Genomic DNA, 20338 nt, shown 5'->3' with positions numbered 1-20338 from the left:
TCTCTAACATGTCCTTCGCGTGGATCTTTTATTTGTTTGGCTGCATGTCTGTCAGGTCCAAACACAACACACTTTTAGCTGCCCGGTGTCATCAAGCATCATGGTCACTGACGTGGTATATTGTGCCCTTCTCTCATGTTGCATAGCAGCACAGGAAGTACAAATGCAACGGAACCCAGAGATTTCAAAAAGGCTGCTGAAACCAAACACAGTGAAACTGTTTAAAGTGTCAGTTTGGCTGAAAGAGCAGCCATAGAGCATATACGTATACAATATACATATATATATATATATACAGTATATACGTATATTACACTTTGATCAAGTTCTTTTTGGCTATAACCAGCATTTTCACCACCATCATCACTACCATTTTGATACCAAATGCTTCACTAAACAGAAGCCGTTTTTGGCACTGTGTGTCGAGATTGCTGTGACACATGTTCGATCATTTAGTACGGGAGAATGAGAGAATCACACAGATCTTCTGAGACCAATTCCCTCGATTCATTGAGGCCAAAAGCAGCACAGTTCAAGGACAAGTCCAGTGAGAACGCCGACGATTCGTATAGAAAGCAACACATTTCTACGGCGCTCACACCAGAAAAGAAGAGAGGACGAGAGGTCTGGATCTATCAACAGTCCTGGCTTCTTGAACGCAGCACAGCAAAATAATGCATCGTGTCGGCTGAGCTCACATGTTTAAGAGCAGAGAGACAGAGAGAGCCTTTTTTTTTTTACACACTACAACCAACCACTTTCGAGGACATTTCTGTACAAAAAAACTCCAAAGCCTGCTTTTTTTTCTCTCTCTCTAATGTTCAGGAGACCATGTCCAATGAAGGAACCACACACACACACGCCTAAAATAATCCTGAACAGAAGATATTTTATTGAGTTAATTTTACCTTCTGTTTCACACTGCAAACTAAAAACTGACAGTCCAAATTATTAAGGAAGTGTGTTGTTGCGCTCACTCCAAAATATACAGTTTTGGAGGTCAATCCTTGAGTAGTGATTATTATTCTTCTTCTTCTACCCTCTTGCAAGCAGAACTTCCTTTAGTTCTGCATGCAAGCAACACTGTTAATTTGCTCAGTGCTTGAATGCACTTTTTTTTCTTTTACTCTTCGTAGTGTTTTCTGTTGGACTTTGCTGGTAGTTCTTAACTTGAAATCGGATTGGGACTCTTTTAATTGGCTGTGCTCTGTCAATGTTGTCCAGTGTCTTTGTTCATTATGTTTCTTTGTTTTATATCCCTCTTTAAATACTGCCAACTGCAGAACAAATTGGCCCTTGAGGGACAATTAAGCTCTTCAATAGAACTTGTCAATTTTGTAAATTATGTTCCCCTTTAGAGGAAAATAGATGATAAAACACAGCACGAGTGGACACCAAGTAGGGAGCGAGGGGACTGGGTGGTAGGAAATCATCATTTCCTCTTGAATCTAGCCCTAAAGTTTGTCTGTTAAAACTTGCACATTAGCAGTTTAAGGTTACAGGTCACAGTCTCATTCCAAGTCACATGATCCTGTATATAAGGACATTAAATCTTATGAGAATAAGTATTGCTCAATATTTTGCAATGGAGTTTGCATGAAAACAAAGCCGTTTAAGCCACCTGACTGTATTTACCATGATTTTTGGTATTTCTTTAGTATTGCTTCCACTGACATTAATTTGATATCTTTAAGAAAACAATCATTTTTCAAGACTGCATTTAGCATACAGTAGCATAGTGAATACCTCAATTAGCATTTTGGTAAGAGGGTGCAGCACCTCTGGTAACATGAATACTAAAATAGTCTTCCAGTATAATGTTAATCAGCTAACGAGGGAGAGAACACTTGTGCACCTCCTTTATTTCAGCCTCACAACTAAATCTGTATCACTGACCAATCAGAGCCGAGCTTCCACAAGAGCGACTCTGCACACCTCTCCCTTCTGGAGCAACTACCTGAGCAGCAGTGTTCACCACCCTACGACACATTCATCCATTTTGAAAACCCATTTATTCACCGATTTGAGCACAGTTTCATTGTTTTTCCTCAGTCACCTTTGATGAAATGGGGTCAAGATGTCACACGTTTACACACAAAAAAGGAAGACACTTAAAACATCGGGGCAAATATTGCAATCAAGAATTGACAGATCAAAGAAAGCAGCAGATGAGGAGACTTTACAGGTGTTCATTTAATCGCATGGATTTCTGGGGAGGGTAGCTGTAGAGGGAAGAGCTCATACAAACACTTCACTGTACATAAAGATTTACACTGTGTGGGAACATGATATATATTCTTGTCTGGACAACACATCTCCAGATCAAGCAGTTTTCTGTACAACAAAAGGCCTGGGGGTGGGGAAGCCTGGTTCCCAACTCGTCACCTGAGTGGCGTTTGCCTCTGCTGAACAATGCTGAGCGTTCCATGTGACCTACAGAGCTGGGTTAGAATAAACCAATTACAGACAGAGAACTGTCTCATCTATTGTTAAGCTGCACATACAATATACTATTTATTATATAAAGGACAGTGAATTTGGAATGCCGACTGCAGCGTAGGCCAATGGAATCTGTTCAGTCATTTTCAAAGCAAACTCAGGCTACAGAGTTGGCCTGCACACTGATACAAAGCAAGACAAAGCAGGACAACTTGAATCAGTTTCATTTCACAGAAAGTTTTTGGCCTCCACCCCAAGATGTTGCCTCTGTTCCTCAGACTGGCGGGGGGGGGAAAAAAAGACAGGAAGCAGGACATCAACAACCGGCCCACGCTTCAACATGTGTCCCTTGATTTTTGTAAAACCATCGTTTGTTGTCATAATAAAATCAAAAGCAAGAAAATAAAATGAAAGTTTATATAACTCTTTCATGTCCATTTTATGGGAGGTTTCGTCAGATTCATTCTTCTTCGCTCTCATTCTCGTGCTCCATGTCTTCGTCTCCGTTCGCTTTGGATTCTGTTCTGCTGTCTGGATTCTCATCTTCCTCGTCCGTTTGTTCTTTCTTGTCGTCCTCCATTGCCTCGTCCTCTTCCCAGTTCTGAGGAGGACAAAAAAAAACATGCATTCATTCACCGTAGTAGCAATACTGCATTTTTTTTTAGCATTAGGCTACAGCTATACAACTAAATTCATCTGTACTATACTTACAGAGTCATCATCGGGGAGGCCTTCATCACCAGAGGACTCATCTTCATCAGATGATTCTATAAAAGGACAAGTTGAGACAGAAATCCATCAGCTGATGCTGCAAAACAATGGTTCTCATTGCACCAGCCCTCCTCCCTGACTGAAGAAGTCAGTGAGCAAGAGAAGAGGGAAAGGCTTTCTGTGAAATTCATGCAGAGGGATTTGCGGGTATTTGCATTTCAATACCATGGCACGGTCCTTCAGTTATGACAACAGCACCAACTGTGTTGCGGCAGGGGAAATGTCAATATGATTTGCTGAGGCTTTGTGCACCATTAGGTCAGCCAGTCACCAGCTGCTGCAAACGGTGACTTGTGGACTTAGGTCTCAACGGTAAATACAAACAGTGCATACATTAAGTGTAAATACGTCTATATGGTGAACAAAACAGGGGCTCCTCATCATCATCATCGGGGCTGACATCACGAACACCTTTCTCCAAACAGTTGGGAGTGGATTTCCTTCATCCAGCAAAATGACGAAGTATGTGATGTATGAGAGGGTAACTGACATTAAAAGCTCATTTAACCAATCAGACGTGCTGGGCAACATGATAGCCTTTCACAGATCTTCACTTGAAGTTGTTCCAGGTTGCAACGTGGCAGAGGAGACAATTGGGAATTTGTAACTGTTTATTACAAATTGTGCTCGTGTGTGTGTGGTGTGGGGGTCTTCAGAAATGTTGCTGCATGGTCTAAAAACAACCCTTGTACAAGTACAAATTGCCAATGTTCTGCCATTTTGGAAGGAAGTGGAGGGAACAGTTTGCATCTCTCCTGGGTGACTTCAACTCTATTCACTTCATTAATACAGACTCGAATCTAATCCTATATTCCGACATATTTCTGTACACATGCTAATTACACCAGCTCATGCGGCGGCATTGTAATTAATGTATAATTAATGTTGTCCATGCAGGCCACTGGTGCAACAATTAAAGAGGCAACAGCGAGATCAATTATTAAAACCATCTCTAACCAACTCTGCCTGTCCACTCCACACAACCTGACCAATCCATGATTCAGTGACTAGTGCCACAAACTCTGAGGGCCAACTCACACAGACGAGGTGAAGGGTTCAGCGGAAAGGCTGCTCGTTCACTTTAAATGGGGCATAGTCAAGCGCTGCTTAACTGCATTATGGCTGGCTTTCCGTGAGTCAGCGAGAGCGCCAGCCAATCAAATCACAACACTGTGCAAACAGAGCTCGAAGAAAGGGTTGTTCTCTTCAGACAGAGTGCACCGGGGTAGGAAATTAACTTTAACACAGGCTTTTTTGTGAAATACGTTTTAGGGGCATTTTGAACTTGTTGGGAAATACTTTTCTTGTCTTTTTTTTTTTTAAATCAGGACACTGCCAGGAGTTTCAAAATCAAATTGAACTCTTTCTATACATTCACAGACTGTCTCTTGCTGTATGGCATGATTTTTGCCTTTGTCAAACTATATCTCTTGAAGTAAAGGCACTGCCTGAAGGTTCACTGCATTCTCCAGTTGCTTTTAACACAATTCTTAGAGGAGAAGGCCCACTCAACCCTGGCTGAGGCATTACTTCAATGATCTCATAGATGCAGGGTGAGCTTGATGCCCGGGAAACAACACAACACAGGAGCTGCATGTGCTTTGGATGCCTTGTTGGCCATTTTCAACTCAAGCCTTGCAAAAGTTCATCACCTATTTTTCCAGGTGCATTAAAAATCCTCGTAATTTGAATTTCAAGGACAACTTCAGATATTTCATGGGCATTTTACCCTGAGCTTACGCTAATTTCCTACCCTGAAGTGCACTCAACATTAGCAGGCAAGTCAGATACCACTTAAACCTAAACCTAGCAACATTACCAAATCTTGCCACAAAGTCAGTCATAATGGTGCCAATGCCTCCAGCAAGGTTAGGGTGCGAGTCCTGCACATGGTCAATCCATTTTGGACCCATAAACCCAGTAGACAGCAGTATCCATGCTGCACTGCAATGACCTCCTGCTCCACTGAAAGAAACTTCCCATCCTGGACCACTAAGGCACTGGAACTGAGGGTGGAGCTTTATTATTTCAAGAAAGCCATTTTTCTGTGTGGTTCAATAAAGCTTTATCTGCAGTGAAGTAATGAGAATAAACAGAGTGGGGGCCTTGTTGTGTTCTGCTCAAATGGGAGGATCTGAACACTGCCGGTCAGGTTGCCAGGCAACAGGAGTCATGTTTGCATGCATCATCAAGAATGTGTGCATGTGCATCCTTCATAAAACTCCAGTCACAGAGTAAAGAAGTCTTTGAGAGGAGTCCAAAAGGTGAACAGAGAGGAAAAGGAATGCCAGCAAGAATAATGAGAACCAACAGGATTCCGCCAATGTCTCCTGCTGTGACCTGCTGCACTACAGCATGTTCAGAGTGTCACTACAGCCACAGGTCAGCCTTCGGGAATGTGTACGTGAGGAGGAAGAGGGTACAAACAAGATCTTTGTATTCTGGTCAGCTGCCGCTCACACAGCTCTCCAGACTGACTCATCACAGGGACTCAGACAGATCGAGGTTAAAATGCTACACGCTGCATTTGAAAGACTTGGGGAACCGTGAAGTCGCCAAGGAACAGGGACAACACACAAAAGTATGAAAAATTCAAACAAAAGTGTGACACCGACTGAATGACTCGGTTTGTATTCAGTGGGAGGGTTAGGGGTACTGAACATAAAAGGACACTGCAGGAGCAGCAGCACTTACCCTCTTCATACACAAGCTTGGCTGTGTGGTCAACCTCAGCAACTGCTTTACTGCTGTCACTTGTCACCACCTAGTGGTCAAGAAGCAGACAAACATTAGGGATTCTGTGAAAGAAAAGGTCGTTTTTCCTCCAGGAACAACATCTTCACATAAAACAAAACTTGTCAAGTGAATTCACATTTGTTTCATTGTGCACACACCATTCATTAAGGGGATGTATATTTGCATACTGCAACTACTAAATTTCGATAATTATATGGTTCACAGATAAATAAGATTTATTTTTATCATTTTGTTATGAACTTAATGGACCCCATACAACTAACAAAAATAATCATTAATTGTGTCACTAATCAACATGGCATAATTTTATTGGATTTACTATGAAGAGAAGAAATAACATTGTAACCTGGTGTTCCTCCAACACTGATTTCACTGGGGGCTCCAACTAAAAAGCATTCTTATAATCAATTAATTGATTATAATTAATTAATTTTCTTGATGAACCGATTGTTTGGTCCATAAAATGTAGATCGGTGTTCCCCTAAGATCTAAATTATGACGTTCTTAAATGTCTTGTTATTCAGTTTTGATTTATTTGTTATATAGAGCAAAGAAACTTGAGAAGCTGAAAAATAATAATAAAAAAAGTTAATTGTTGCAACCCTAGCTTTCATGGCAAACAAATTGTTATCCCTTTATTTTACAGTAATTGTCAGTTGTGTAGTATTATGCTGAAATGATTGCATAAAACGGCATAACTGAACCAACAAGGGAAGCACTGAGTTCAGGAGGAAGGTGTATGCTGAACCTTATCCTCAAGGTCAGAATGATCAACTTTCTATTTCCAAGACTCACAATCTTGCTCGTCCTTGTAAAATCTAAGGATGCACTGTAGTAGTGAATTTATCGCAATGCCAATGTCGGCAACATAGCTAGAATGTGCCGTGAAAAATAATCTGTCTACTTTGATGAGCAGGTTGCTCCGCCACCTTCCCCAACAATGTCACAAGTATCAAAGTTTGCATTTTTCCAAATGATAATCATCCTTGTAAGATGGATGTGTCTGACGACAGGGTCGGAAGGCACAAGTTTTAACTCAAGGTTAAAAATAAATACAAGCAACAAGACTGACAAATTTATTCACCTTTTCAACGTTTGACTGAAATAAACCTTGTGCTGTCATTCATGAAGCCTAAATGTATGACAAACATTTCAGATTTGATATTCAGCATACATTTTTTTGCAGCACATAAATCACTGATCTCTACTAGTGACCTGGATATTAATCGTAAGAAATGTTTTTTTCTAAATTGTGTATTAATATTTCATATAAATTGTATTTGTATTTTTATCTGTAGAGTTACAGTAAAATAAGCCATACCTTCAAATAGGGATTGGGAATACTGACAAAAATTAACTTCCTTCCTTGGATTTTGATCATATAAAACCTTGTTAATTTAATTAAAGAAACACTACAATTGAGCACTATATTTTTGTTGTCACAGTTTAGCCAGAGTGAGAATGTAGCGCTGGGACTTCAGGTTTGTTGTGGTCAATTGGTCTGCACATGCATGACTGTGGTTAATCCTCAGTTAAACACTATGCTATACCTCACCAGTCATAGATGTGGAAACATTAGCATTATTGCCTTTTACCACTTGTGCATGTATTTCTGGCAAACTGAACTGAAAAAAACAACTGCTAAGGACAATGAGATCCTTAAGTGACTGAATGTCGTCTCATGAGCTTCATTCATCTTTTTGACGGCAAACCACCTCAATGCTTGTGAGGTGCCTCTCCTGACACACATTGCAAATCTGGCAGTGTCTGCATTATGTTTCCTTTTCACTTATTTTTGCCTCAGGCAATATACCTTATGCAGTGGATGGTGTAGGACTAGCAAGTGATCACGTGGAGAATACGCTCACTCTCAGCGCTCTGCACTACATGATTCAGTGTATGAATGGACTCATAACATGTGTTTTTTTCCCCCAAAGTCAATGACACGCGTGACAATTACAGCACCTACCTCTGTGCAGAGTCTGGCTATTTAAAACACTTCCATGCAAAGACAATTGGTAGTTTCAGTAAATGAGGCTCACCTGCGTCATTAGAAGATATAGTTTGCCATGCAGCTTCGTGAGTTTGTGGAACATCTTCACTCTGCTCTCAATCATGTGATAAAGAACTCCCAGCTGGGTGACCAAGTCTGGCAGCTGTTGAATATACAGTTGAAATCTCAGTTAAAATGAAATAATAACTCAGCAGCAGAAACACTAACAAGACAACACTTGATGAAAAAAAAATCCCTGCCAAGTACTCGTCTCCACAGCTTACCACTGCTCTCATTTAGTCTACGCATTCAGCCTTCCAGTGGATCAGAAGGTTAAAGGAAAATGCCATGGGGTCACCCAAAGGTTTCTCTCTTCTTTAGCTCAATAACAAAACTATTTTGTGTTTCGATAGACCACTTTAGAGGTCAGGGAAAAATTGAGATTGCAGTGCTATGGTATAGATTACAGAGCTGAGGAAAACTACAGGGATTTTAATCTTTTAAAATCTGTCTGGATTTAAAAAACTCCTGTAGACTGATGCCAAATTAAAAGGACAGATGGTCAGAGGAAATCAGTGAATGCAGATTTAAATTAAACAGAATATTTACTTGGACAAAAGGGGATTTGCACTGTGTTTGCTTTGATTTGAATTGCTGTTTGTGCTGCTTAAGGACTGATCACAACAGGCAGTAAAGTGTGTGGATAGTGGGCTGCACATCCACCCACCCTCACTGTTTGAATACATGTTATCCAGGTTCAAGGCCTGCCTGGTTAATCCATACTACAGAATGTTTTAAATGTAATTTATAAATCATTGCCACCCTGTTGTGCTGACCACCAAAAATGACCACTGGCTAAGCAGTGTGCTGGGGTCCATTAAGCTCCAACAACCATTTCCTGTTTCAACGGTTTACTACTGGACTTATTTTGTTAATTTTAACTACTGCGAATATCACTCTCCTGGACAAAAACTCATTTTAATTTTTAACCTCTGTTAACGACACTCACTAACTCACTGTGCCACTGGTATAATTAAAAATGACAGCATTACTGGTGTCTATGGAAACACAGTCACAGTTGTAATCTTGATGGTTCATACAGCACACATACAAGCACCGAGAGAATAAAGGCTGGTGGTTTCATATCAGTGAACATTGCAGATCTACACTGTGATGGTGCTTAGGTAGACTCACCGATGATAGGTATGACGTGTGGTGCATGAGGACAGCCTTGAGCCACCGTACCATAAGAACAGCCCTGTGGGAAGGAACAAATCAAACATGTTGTGAGGAGGCAGAGGCCTGTAACTGGTGCCCTTTTAATAACAGACACAGGTGTTATTTTCAATGAAAATTACTGGATAATCTACATTTTCACAGCATGTGAGACTGAGACTTTAAAGTAAAAAACGAAAAAATCCATCATCATTTTTGTTAATATAAACACCCAAAAAACCCAATTATTGTAAAACAGTAAATGGTTTGTATTTATATAGCCCTACCCAAAGCTGCTTTTATTAGTTTTGCACTTCACTCACTTTTAGACACAATCTATCTCTTTGGCGAGTTATGGTTTTGACTGGATAAAATGTTGTGGAATAGTGGAAAAGTTTGACATATTTACTATCCCATGACTCTGTCTGAACACTCGAGCTCAAAGACAGCAGAATATAGAGCAATTCAACACAGATTTTAAGTATTTCACTGACAGAAAAATGGGAGAATCATGTCGGAGAGGAAAACAAGACTATTTATATAATGTCCCGTAAAACAAAATTTAACCAACCCTAAATAAAAAAAAATGTCAAACACTGAACTTCAGGCAAATTAAAGATGATCAGTTGCATTCACTTACGTGAAAGGGTGCCCTTGGAGCCGCTTTGTGATCTGCAGGAGGAAATAAATGGACACATTAAAGCTACTACAAAGAAGTATCCACACAACTTTAAATTATTAACTTTAAAATCCCAATAGTGTGACAAAAGGTCCAGCCAGATTGGCTGCTCAAAGACAAATGACAAAAATACACACTGAAAATTAAAACTCACCTCTTCAACTAATGGTAATACAGCAGGGAGCGGTAACCGGGCAACTGTTTTCTTTATCACCATTTCTTTGCGAGTCTGGAATACTTTCTATTAGAGACGAATACAAAACAAGGTCATTAAAATTTAAAGTGGAGGCCAACACCTTCATCAAATAATTATTCAGGTCCACATAGTAAATTGCAGGTTTGGGTTATTAGAGCATTTACATTTAGACATGATTTAAATAGGTTGTAATATTCACAACAAAAAAAAAAATCTAACATTTTGCTTCCAACTTTCTTAATAGGAAATGGGCAGATTCTTCAGGCAGAACAAACTTAGATAAGACGGTGTAAGTGAATGCGTTAGTTTAGATGCCAGACTCACATTTAGGATGCCCGCGTCGTTGCTCTCCAGGCCCTGCACCAGCAGCACTGCAAAATTGTCTGTTTGTAAAGAAGCCATCCCTTTAGGAGCTCCCTTCTCAGTGGACACAGAAGACAGATCGATTTCACCCAGTCGCTCAGCTATCGACATCTAAAGAAGAAGAACAAAGTTAAGTCAACACAATATTCTCATAGGCAAAGAAGGCATTACAAATACCACATATAACGGCTATAAATCACCAAGAACAAACTAGTCTGAAAGCATCAGGTAAGACACACATATGCAAATTGTTTTTGCAGCAAGAGGCATTACAAACAAAAGGTGTGAGGCACAAATAATGCCTTCAAGCACCCAGTTCTTGCAGTTAAAACAGTGACCCCCTCTGCTATAAAACAATCACTTTACACATTGCAGTCGAGTCACTGTCCAATGCATCACAATAAATATCATCATTACTGATCCCACCTCTTTTGTGTCTGTGTCTTTTTTCCTCTTCTCTGATCCCTGTGTGGTTCCCTTCACAGGGGCTTGGTGGCCAGGAAGCCCTGGCACCAACACTCTGCTCTTGGCATTGACAATTGGGGTTTTCACCTGAAAAGGCAATTGTCATTTGAATTTATCTGAAGTGATCATGGACATTCAGATTGTACCTAAAAAGATGACGCCATTGTTACCTTGGAAATGGAGGTTTCCATGGAGAGGGATAAGCTGGTCTGTACATCCCTGGTCAGACACACATGTCTCTCTGATGTGCTGAGCTCCTTTAAACATGGAAGGACAGTAGTAGGTGAATTCAGAGTCAACAGATAACACAAGGTAAGGCAGTAAACTCATACAATTCAACATAATTTATCAATCAAGATTTATCAATTGTATAGTACCATGCATTTTAAAATCCCCACCACAAAAACTGTGAGCATACAGTAGCATTACTAATGGCGGTTTTCAACTACAGAGTTCCATCACCACTCGGCTTTGCTCATCACTTGTGTGTGTCGTGTATAAAATGACGTCACAGCAGTTTCATGCAGCATTGCTATGACGACTTGAGGGGGTACTATAGTAATGGAAACAATGTAGAGTAGAGCCATGTTGGAACACCATAGTTGTAAAGTGCCATAAGTTCTTTCTGACTTCTAGTTCAACTCACTGCCTAACAGCACCTCTTCTGATTAAAATCCTGGCACACTGCACACATACTTCCACAGCTCCCTGTACTCACCACTCTCTCTATCACAGGCTGTAGGTGGTTGCCGTAGGCAAGTAGCACAGCTCTAATATCAGCTCCAAGGGCTGCTGCCAGCAGGGGGATGGGCACTGGAGAGTCCTTTGTATCCGACATCTGCACTGTACACAGTGGTGACAAGGGTTTCTTACAGGGTCTGTGGAGACAGATGTTTAGAGAGACTATGAGCAGAGGAAGCAGACAACATTGATTAAAATGTCTTCCTTGAGATCCAATAAGAACAGTGTTCCAAATGATGCAAAACTTTGAATTACTGAATTGAGGAGAAGGGAATATGCGTCATCAGACTAAGTGTCATCTGTCAGTACTGCACTGTTCCCTAGCTGCCATTAGGGAGCAAACACACCAACCTTTGTGTGTGAACAAATATTAAAAATACTTTAAGACACAATGGAGAGCCTTTTAACTAACAAAAACACCAGTTTGAGCTGTGCAGTTCAGGAAATGAGCTGTACCAGAACATCACACCCATTCATTTGCGACACTGCAGCTCAATAAAAATGTAACTTTGGCTGCAAGTATGACCACATGAGAGAAAGAAAAGATTAAAACATGAAACTTCAGAGTGAAATAAAACATTTTTTTAACCTATTCAACCCGGGAGGCAGACTCACTCACTGTAACACATACGTATCAAAGGCATGTTCACATACCCACAGAAAGCTCAGAAACTAGGCTAAAACTCAAGGGTCCAGCCGTAAAAATAAGAGCAAAACAACTCACTTTCAAGAAATACAACCAGAAATGTTGTCTTACTTTTGCTGTTGAGCAAAACAAGCTATTTTCACCAGAACAAAACCGCTTCTAACGGAGAACTCGACTTCCCAGCATGCTTTGGGGACTGTTCCTGGTCTGATTGGTCATTCCAGACAGCCATTAGCTTGTTTTGATTGGAGAAGGGCAAATGTCTGTCAAACTAAGTCATACTCATTTGCGTCCTTCTGATGTGCAAACGGAGGGAGCTACGTGCATTCGGAGACCACAGCCTGATTCTATTGGTTTAGAAGTTTAAAACGAGCTGTCAATCCCAGATTGGCCAACGCTAGCCGGTGGCCCTGAACAGGCAGAGGATCAGAGTTGTCTCTGACGCTCCAGAGAAAAATGCCCCGACAAAGGCAGCAGGAGGGTTTATTATTTTTTACCCATAGTAATCTTAAAGAGATGCCGAGGCATCTCTTTACTAAAACCTCAGTCATTTTACTCTGCTTCACTTCAGCATCATCAGACTTTGCACAGCTAATGTCCACATGTTGTTACATGACTTACATGGGTTTTTAAGCTCCTAATGCACATTTTTAAAAAGGTGTTATTTATTTTAAAATGCAATATTTCTTTGGGCGAGGGAAAAAATCCTTCGTTTACTGTAGGTCCCATCTGCATTTACTCTGACACAGTGGTATTTACAGTGAAACTTACACTTCTGGTGGAATCTCACAAGTGTTATCTTTATTTTGATACCAATAATTCACATAGAGCTTGTAATTGCAGAGATATACTCTATTTAGTTTGGGCATGTCATTTGCAAACAGGGACCCCAAAAAGAGGGTCAGGGTTGAACAGGTTAATTGGATTCCAGTTAATTTCAACTGGCAAATATTGCCTAGCACAGTGTTAAGTGTTTGAAGGGCTTACCCATTTAGAAAGTGCTCGAAGAGATGCAACTGCCCATCCTTACACACCACTGCCAGTCTCACCGCCTGTGAAAAATGAAATTAACAAGTTAAGAAAAGAGGTCCAATGTCACATAACTGGAGATTAGGTTTCAAATTCAATATTTTGCAATTATTGTATGGTCAAGCTTACGAAATATGGTTCAACAGTATCAGCAGAGCTTTTATAAAAATGGTTGGCTTTTTTGAAAGCTGCAGGTTAGCAAATGTAAATGTGGGCTACAGTTGCTTAATTCATATGGCAATATATTTCAACTGTTTCTTGACATATTTACATACATACACTGCCTGGCCAAAAAAAGGGTCACACACAATAATATTGTGTTGCACCGCCTTTCGCTTTGATTACAGCACTCTCTCGCTGTGGCATTGTTTTGATAAGCTTGATTCTGTCCAATGTTGCATTCATTTTTCACCAAGATCTTGTATTGATGATGGGAGAGTCGGACCACTGTGCAAAGCCTTCTCGAGTACATCCCAAAGATTCTCAATGGGGTTAAGGTCTGGACTCTGTGGTGGCCAATCCATGTGTGAAAATGATGTCTAATGCTCCCTGAACCACTCTTTCACAATTTGAGCCAATTGTCATCTTGGAATATGCCCGTGCCATCAGGAAAGAAAAAAATAACCTGGTCATTCAGTATATTCAGTCAGCTGACCTCATTCTTTGGGTTGCAGCAACCCCAGATCATAGCATTGCCCCCACAGGCTTGTTTAGTAGGCACTAGGTTTGATGGGTGTCACATGGTTACTTTTTATTGGCCAGGCAGTGTATATGTATACACACACACACACACACACACAGATTTAATATCCTACTAATATATTCATTAAAACCTTTGAAAAACCTTTCCTCACTCACTTCTTCTTTGCTGTTGGATGTGACAAGATCAATGTGCTGTGGCTCATCAGTCAGTGTGAAGGAAACCACTGAGTTCTTGTCCTTTCCGTCTTCACGTACTTGCCTACAATGAAAACAACTCTATCAGATTAATAACACCCAGAGCAAAGCAGGTAGAAACCTGCAAAATGACGGGAGTAGGTTTTCCTTTTTATGATGAGGCTCTCAAGACGAACACTCACCATACACTGAGTAGTCGATCGTGAGCTGCGCCAGACAGGAAATAAAGGCCGTTGCTGTCAGGGGGTCGTGTGGTGGCAAAGCGCAGGGTCGTCACAGCTGTGGAGTGCCCTGTGAATTTCTGTACAGAGAAAATGTATTTAGTCAATCATGCTCTAAACGTCAGGTGCACCATTTATTTCAATTGAGTTCATACTTAACTAACTAATTTAATAACTAAATGCACTGGAAACTCTGACGATAGCCCTTATTTGGTCAGATTGCAGCAGAAACAGAAGCTATATGTTAACTGTGGTCTAATGAATGAACAAATATGAAACACAAATCAGCTTTATTTACCCTGTAAACCTCTTTGGTGTCCAAGTCCCACATCTTGATTGTGTGACCTGCTGAAAGTAGTAGTTTTCCATCATGGCTCACACACAAACTGGTCACTGCTGCACGGTCCGCCTTCCACTTACTGTGTCAAAAAGGAGATAACAATAGTTGCTGGAGGGAATCTCCCAATCATGAAATGTAGCAAACATTGGTCATACACAATAACTGCAAACTCCTTGTGAAAAAGCTTCAGTATTAAACATTTGCAGGGAAGGAACTGATTAGGTGAGTGATAGTTCTGTAGAATTTTAAGATGTATGGAATTTCTGTTTTGACCACCATCATTTTGCAGCAAATCTGAAAACGCACTCACTATTTGGCTTTTCTTTTGTCATTTGGCTTGACAGATATGGAATACACGTTTTTGTAGTCTTAGAGTAAGCATTTAAGAAGCTTGCTTTACAGGGGCTACCATTTTCAGCAGAGATGTTTCTATAGCATCCCAAACAGACTTGTGGTTTGTATTTCTGTGCCTCTTCTCCAATTGGTAGGAGCTGTTTTTTCTTTGAACTTTTATCAAAACAATTATGCTAAATAATTGCAGTCAGAACAACCAATTGTGATCAGACAAAGATGATCATAACAGCTACAGGCCTACTTAATGCATGTGTTTATAACTGGCAACTGCCAATTTACCAACAGCCTCAGTGAAGTTTCAGGGTTGTGTTTTATTGTGGCCTTGAATATTTATTCTGAATATCAAGATAAATGCAAACTACTTTTCTAACTCTTCTGCACTACAGTTTGTACAGTAAAATGACAATAAATTGTTTTAATTCTGGTTTTGGTCAATGTGTGCAGTCTCAATGGTGTATCCCTTTAAATACATCTTCCAGCACCTGGTGAATTGCCAGTACCTACTTATGACTCTCATGCCAGCAGCCAAGTTGACTTCCTTTGTTGTATCCCGCCACTGCAGTTTATTTAAATCTAATCCTGAAAGTGTACAGCCACGTTCCATTGGGTGCCATTCACGTTTGCACTCACCACTCTCCAAAACCATAGTGGACCACAAATGGGCTTTAGAGACCATCAAGTGTGGATTTATGGTGACATTAAATGTCATGACTGTACCCACTGAATCTGCAACTACGATAATAGGCACCAGAAATGGTCTGCATGGTGAAATTCAGTGATGCCAAATGGAAGCTTGTATAGGCCTTGAAGGTATGGCTTTTTGGTGCTTTTAAATGCTTGCTTCAGTAATAACCATTTATCAAAATGTACATCCAGTGATTTGATTAAACACTAAGCTTTGTTTACAGCATCACAACTAAATCTGTAGCACCATGGGAAGCTTTGACTAATCACAGGGCAGAGAGTGGGCTCTCCTATTGGCCGTTGTACTAAAACTACTCTGCATACAGGCCTGGCAAAAACTGCTTACTCTGCATAAAAACTTCTTTAAAATGGTAGAGTTGGAAGATTAACGCAGTAAAAATGTGTCAAAGTCAGCAAAAACATTCAGAAATGGGGAGATTGCTTGGAGTTTCCATCACGCATAAAACTGGCATGTCTCTCTGCACTCTTCTGATGAGGAGCTCATGACTGAGAAATCTGACTCCAGAATTTTAATAATCTAATCCAAACAATCAACTATTGGGGATCAGTGAAAAAATCTGCATAGTCAAACTAAGCTTTTTTCAGGGGACAACAGGCAAAGAGATATTCTTTTTAATACTTTAATGACTAAAGTGAGATTGACCTGTGAAATTGTGAAATGGGCCAAACCTCCCACTCCCCCAGCATTGTCTCTCACCCCCTAAAAATGTCAATGAGCATATGCTTTCAAAGTGCTGAAATGCTCCATCATATGTCACTGGTAACTTTCTCCCTGAAATATTTGTATGAAAATTACAGAGAAACAGAAATATGTTTTGTAAATGAAGCAGCATCATTTGCATAGTGTTTCTATTATGTGACTGGAGAAAATAAGAGTGTCAGATATTTATGCAAGACAAAAACAGCTCAGTCACTCAGAATCACGCGGGACACAGGAAATTGGCTCTGCTGTCACTCAGCTGAGTCTATTAAACTGACGATAGTCTATGATTGGAAAACATGGCAAATACATTTTAAAAAGTCCAAAATATTGTCCAAAAAAGAGTCTGCGTAAGCAATACAGCTCTCTCTAAAAGTTGCAAATTATTACATTTTCACCTTACCAGTTAAGTGGACCCAAATCTCAACTGCCCTTTTTTTTTTTTAAACATAACATTTTTGTTGATACAGTTTATACTGACCTTCGCATCTTGCCGGTCTGCAGATCCCACTCAATAATGTTTGTATCGTCTGAGCCGCTGTATAATAAACTGTCTTCAGGGTGCCACTGGACACAATTCACCGCTCCACTATGGCCTCCATCCTGGCAGAGACAGATCACAGGGTTAGCAGTGGTATACAAACTGTCCCATTATTCAACAGTAAAGACTTCAAGTAGTTGCAATGTATCACCAAGTTTATTGGGGTGGTATTTTACGTCACACATGTTAGCCATGTTAATATACATATATGTATATTAACACTATATGTATATTAATAATATTGAGTGTTGACTGATTTAAGTCACTAGTTGTACCTACAACCGTTAAACACATGAGGGGATTTGGTCATCTGATTTCTGAATAAAGTTAACAGAAACAGGCTGAGCAAATAGCCCCATTTGACAGCTTGAAACAGATTTTAACCTCAAACAACTCCATTCAGTGGTATAGTCTTAATAAACATGTCTATTTGGAGAAGAGACCTTGACAATTCAGTTCATAATAAAAATTTCCAAACCTTGAAATGAGAAAGTCTGGTTTTGTCCCTAAACCATAATTATTCTGTTTTATGATTTCTTTGTTACATGGAGCAAATAAAGCAGAGAATATTCAAGCTACAAATACATAAATCAGAAACTATGTTTTGATAATATTCTTCCTGCACATCTGGAGGTGTCTCATACTGTTGCAAATGTTTCACAATAAAAGCTTTGTGTTGTGCTTTTACTTTGAAACACAAACAGTTTGCATTTGTAGCATATTGCACTTGTGTTATATAGATTTTTAAAATATGGATCTCTTAATAAAAAGTTTGGAAGACATTGCTCTATATCAGGGTTTTGCAATCCTTGTCCTGGGGACCCACTGCTGATGAGTTAACCATTTACAACAGGTGTGTTGGAGCAGGGAAACACCTTAAACATGCAGGGCAGTGGGTCACCAGGATGGTGCTTTTCCACTATATAGTTGTCACGCAGGAAGTGCTAAACTTGTTTTTTTAATTAACTGATTCTAATGATTAAGTACAGAAAAAAGAAAGGCTTTGCTCTTCACCAGTTTGTGTCGTGTATAAAACATCAAGGCAGTTTCGTACAGCCGCGCTATGACAACTCTACCCATGTCCAGGAGGTACTATATGTCTGCACGTCAGATACCAAGTAGAGCCTAGCTGAGCAGTGCTATAACTGTATAATGAAAAAATTCCAAAATACTGAAATCTGGCAGATTGGTTTAATGTGAAGCGGTAAATGGTCTGTATTTAAATAGCACTTTTCTAGTGTTGATGACAACTCAAAGCTGCTTTAAAATACAGTTTTGCCATTTGTGCACACATTCATACAATTTTCGATCACACATCTTTCATAAACATTCAAATGCTGCTGCAAAGGTGGTTAAATGTCTTGGCATGTAGACTAGCGGAAATGGGAATCGAGCCCACAGCCTCCCAGTTGAAAGACCACATCCACTATTGTGCATATGACTTGCAATAAACAAATATTAACGTTCAAATCTTAATCACCACTTTCTACTTTATAGAAAAAAACATTGATTTCTACCAGGATACATTTGGAAAACAATTTAAATGTTTATATATATACAGTATATATATATATATAAAAAAAGTCAGCCATGTCTAATTGCAGTTGCCCAACCAGTCGCAATAATGAACATGTCTGACAGAAACATAAAGTTAGTATTGTATCAGCAGCAGTTCAGAGAAATTGTGCAATTCTTTGAGATAGAAATTACATTGAAGGTTATTTGAATATTATAAAAATATCAGACAAACTTTTTACACACGTGTGACTGTCACATATGATTGTCAAATACACAGCAAGTATAACATGTGGAAACTCACCAAGGTACAGTGCAGTGCTCCCTTCGCGGCACTGTAGATGAGCACAGTGCCTGCTGCTGTGCCCATCGCCAACAGGTCTGCTTTCTCCTCCACCTGTCCTGCCTCTGATTTCCTTTTTTTCCTCTTTGGCCCATCCTGAAACACAGCACTCATCTTAACATCACCTGTAATATTGACATAGTAATGAGGGTAACATACAAGTATGAGCAAGCTTAGTACACTTGAAGGATGCAACTCAAGACAGTAACGGCCTTACTGACACTGACTGTTGAATCCTGTTCTACCGCACTGATGGCTACCGAAAAGAAACAATACATTAACTAAAGGTCACCATCTCAAATTTCTGTATGTGCAAAAAAATAATGATTCTAATTCGAAATTATCAACACTCTGCTGGTAAACCATAATAATCACTTTTGTAAAACTTACGTGTAATGAGTCAATACAAATCGTTATTACGGACAAATGCTGGGTTGTTATTGTTATATAAACCCATGACGAGTGCTCGACAGTTTAACGACTGGCATCACACACACAGAAGAAAAACTTCTACAACCTCTCCTTCCATGAGTGTCATGGTGGCACACGCTTCTGAAGCTTTGCTGAGCTAATGCTAACTTGTAAAACGAGTTTATTTCAGCGCCAGAGAGTACACGGACACTGTTAAATGATTGACATGGGTAACTTAATTGAGATAAACATACTTAAAAGTTCGTTCACACAGAAACACCAAGTTAAGACACTGCCCGTGATTTCTTGTACCACCATGTGGGACCAACATGTGCGTCCTACGCAGCTGTTGAAAGCTAGCTAACGGCTAACACTGCTTCCCCGCTAACCAATTCTGTCAGACCCGGGGAAGTGTCTGTATTAACGCAAGGCTCTGGTGTTTGGGCTTTATGTGCACATTATTTTGTAAATGACGTCCCGTTTACGGCGTAACACTGTACAACTCTATGAAAAACTCTCACACACTTCCCAGGCCTTGCTAGCTAATGTGGCTAATAGCAGGGAATTTCTCCATCAGCCTCACGTACCTTTGCTGTCCGGCATGGTCCCCAGGATATGCAGGTACAAGTGGCACTCAGGTGGGCTGAAGGCACATATTCTTGGTGAAGTGTTTTACTGTCTGTGTTCCAAACACGAAGTCTGCCATCCTGGGCGCACAATGCCAAGAACTGTTGTGCTTTGGGTGAGAAAACGCAGGGTAGCTGCAGCGGAGAACTGCCAGCGTCAGCCGCCATTTCTGAAGCGCAGATCGCGTCTGCGTGCCTTGGTTTACACAAACCCCACGTGTGGCTCCGTGTGTTCGCACATGCGCTCTTGCTCATCAGGAGCACCGCCCACTCATTGGCTGCTCTTGCTACTGCCACACTACAAATTTCTTCTTCTTCTTTTGCTTTATGGCGGGTGGCGACCTGCCTGATAGTTCATTCGCACAACTGAAAATGAATTAATTCAAAACAT

The 20338-nt window shown here is 40.2% G+C and overlaps 1 protein-coding gene across 1 annotated transcript; it reads right to left on the bottom strand.

Annotated features, from left to right (window-relative positions):
* Positions 1 to 2173: 2173 nt before the first annotated feature.
* On the bottom strand, positions 2174 to 20228 carry wdr43 (WD repeat domain 43). Its single transcript, XM_044047766.1, has 18 exons — positions 19909 to 20228; positions 18872 to 19006; positions 16993 to 17114; positions 14711 to 14831; positions 14374 to 14492; positions 14153 to 14255; positions 13253 to 13317; positions 11597 to 11756; positions 11049 to 11135; positions 10840 to 10965; positions 10375 to 10524; positions 10009 to 10095; positions 9816 to 9847; positions 9155 to 9218; positions 8010 to 8123; positions 5905 to 5974; positions 3151 to 3206; positions 2174 to 3040 (listed from the first exon to the last, which is right to left on the bottom strand). The coding sequence occupies exons 1-18, from the start codon at positions 20200 to 20202 to the stop codon at positions 2900 to 2902; spliced, it is 2046 nt and encodes a 681-aa protein (XP_043903701.1). The 5' UTR covers positions 20203 to 20228; the 3' UTR covers positions 2174 to 2899.
* Positions 20229 to 20338: the final 110 nt, after the last annotated feature.

This window comes from Solea senegalensis, linkage group LG16, assembly GCF_019176455.1.
Source record: "Solea senegalensis isolate Sse05_10M linkage group LG16, IFAPA_SoseM_1, whole genome shotgun sequence".
NCBI classification, from domain to species: domain Eukaryota; kingdom Metazoa; phylum Chordata; class Actinopteri; order Pleuronectiformes; family Soleidae; genus Solea; species Solea senegalensis.
Note: the sequence above shows the minus strand (reverse complement) of the source record. Positions and strands in the feature narration are given on the sequence as shown.

What these genes read in the sequence shown, in the direction of transcription:
- wdr43 (XM_044047766.1), bottom strand. Translation starts at nt 20,202, where the DNA reads ATGAGCAAGAGCGCATGTGCGAACACACGGAGCCACACGTGGGGTTTG. An exon ending in ACGACGCGGGCATCCTAAAT is followed by an intron (nt 10,096 to 10,374) that starts GTGAGTCTGGCA and finishes CGTCTCTAATAG; the next exon opens with AAAGTATTCCAGACTCGCAA. An exon ending in ACACGTCATACCTATCATCG is followed by an intron (nt 8,124 to 9,154) that starts GTGAGTCTACCT and finishes TATATTCAACAG; the next exon opens with CTGCCAGACTTGGTCACCCA.